The sequence below is a fragment of the Lissotriton helveticus genome, chromosome 10, assembly GCF_964261635.1.
Source record: "Lissotriton helveticus chromosome 10, aLisHel1.1, whole genome shotgun sequence".
Lineage (NCBI taxonomy): Eukaryota > Metazoa > Chordata > Amphibia > Caudata > Salamandridae > Lissotriton > Lissotriton helveticus.
Window position 1 is genome coordinate 499325334 of NC_136071.1, and position 1733 is coordinate 499327066.

Genomic DNA, 1733 nt, shown 5'->3' on the forward strand with positions numbered 1-1733 from the left:
TTTTCTAGTTTCTCTGTACTTTCTTTCTTCAAATTTAAATCATTCTCATGTATAGTCATAACTGAGCCAAAATTGAACTTTTCCACAGATTCAATAACTTGAGATGAACCCAATACTGAAACCAATTCTGCACCCTCTACAGACAAGAATAACTCCTCGCGATCGTCAGTTTTATCTTCAATTTCCTTGACGCTGTTAATTTGCGCACTCCCTTTCGATTTACAGGCTTTTGCCAAATGTCCTTTTTCCCCACACGGCCTACATGTAGAATTTCTTGCTCCATATTCAAAACTAGAACTCACATTCCCTGGACAACCACACCTATAACAAATTATGGGTTGTCTCCAACCTTTACAGCCACATATTCACTGTTTTTATTAACTGGCTTCTTAACAACTTCTCTTTTAACCTCCTTTACTTCAGCAAGTACTTCCTTTCCTATAGTTATTACTGCACTTGCACTTGGACTCTTTCCTTTGTCAATTTCTTTCATCCATACAGCAGTGTTTTCCATACTACGAGCAATCTGAATAGCTTCTTCCAGAGTAGGATCCTTTGAGAGTAACTTTTCTGTCACCTTTTTAATATTTGTACATCTCACAATTTTGTCCCTTATCAAAGAGTCAAATAAACCCTGAAATTCACATGTAACAGCTAAGCCATGCAAATAAGCCACATATGTCATTATATCCTCATCTTGGTTCTGTACTCTACTAAAAAATGTATGTCTTTCAAAAACTACGTTCACTTTTGGAGTAAAATGTTTCTCTAACATCTGTAAAGACATATCGTAGAAATTCATTGGTTGACCATTTCCCATGCCTAACGATATTTCAGACAAATCATCATACATTCTCCTCCCTTCTACTCCAAGATGATGTAAAAGTTTGGCTTGTTTCCTTAAAGGACCATATTTGTCTCCTCCAATTACTAAGAGGTAAGTAAAAAAAATATTTTTCCATCGCTTCCAGGGAATAGATGGTTCCCCTGGAATTGGTAAAAAGCTTGGAGGTGCAGACATACTTTGTTCTGTCATACCTGCAATAAAGTTTAATTAGCAAACTAAAACAAGTAGATAATATAACAATTTAATACAATAAGCTGGAATAACAATCCAAAATAATTCATTAAAATAACTGAGTAAAATAACCAATTAAAACAATTAATTAAGATAACCTATTGAAATAATTAATTAACACAATTAGCTAAAATAATCAATTAAAACAATTAACAAAAATACCCAACTGCTCTGGTCTCTTCTTATTTCAATGCAGGAGTTGTGAGTCCTTCTTTTTTTTTATAAGGGAAAGATAGTTAAGAGTCCTTCTTCAATTTCCTTAACTCTTAACAGTAAAGAGTCCTTCCTTAATTTCCTTGACTCAGAGTCCTTAAATAGTTTCCTGGTCACGATGAAGCTCTCCTCTCAGCCTTCGCTCTACTGCTTATCCGAGTAACAAGCAGAAGAAACTAGAGCGTCGAGATGGAAGATGTTCAAATTACGGTAAAGGGAACTTTCATATGCAGCGCTCCTTCCCTTGGCAGAAAATAAACTTCCCGATAAGCGCGGTACTCGTGTTTCACCACTAGATGGCGAGCGACATGAGGAAAAGATTTGTGTAATTAACGCGGTGCTCGCACTCTGTTACTAGGCGTCCAACAGCGCGATGAAAAAGGCACACACGTGAGTTATTTAAATGTGATGCTTGAGCTGCTCACTTCTGATGAGGATTATG

The 1733-nt window shown here is 36.4% G+C and overlaps 1 protein-coding gene across 1 annotated transcript; it reads right to left on the reverse strand.

The window, feature by feature from the left end:
• Nucleotides 1–331: 331 nt before the first annotated feature.
• On the reverse strand, nucleotides 332–1036 carry LOC144784049 (uncharacterized). The gene has a single exon (XM_078662746.1). The coding sequence runs from the start codon at nucleotides 1034–1036 to the stop codon at nucleotides 332–334; it is 705 nt and encodes a 234-aa protein (XP_078518872.1).
• Nucleotides 1037–1733: the final 697 nt, after the last annotated feature.

What these genes read in the sequence shown, in the direction of transcription:
- LOC144784049 (XM_078662746.1), bottom strand. Translation starts at nt 1,036, where the DNA reads ATGACAGAACAAAGTATGTCTGCACCTCCAAGCTTTTTACCAATTCCA.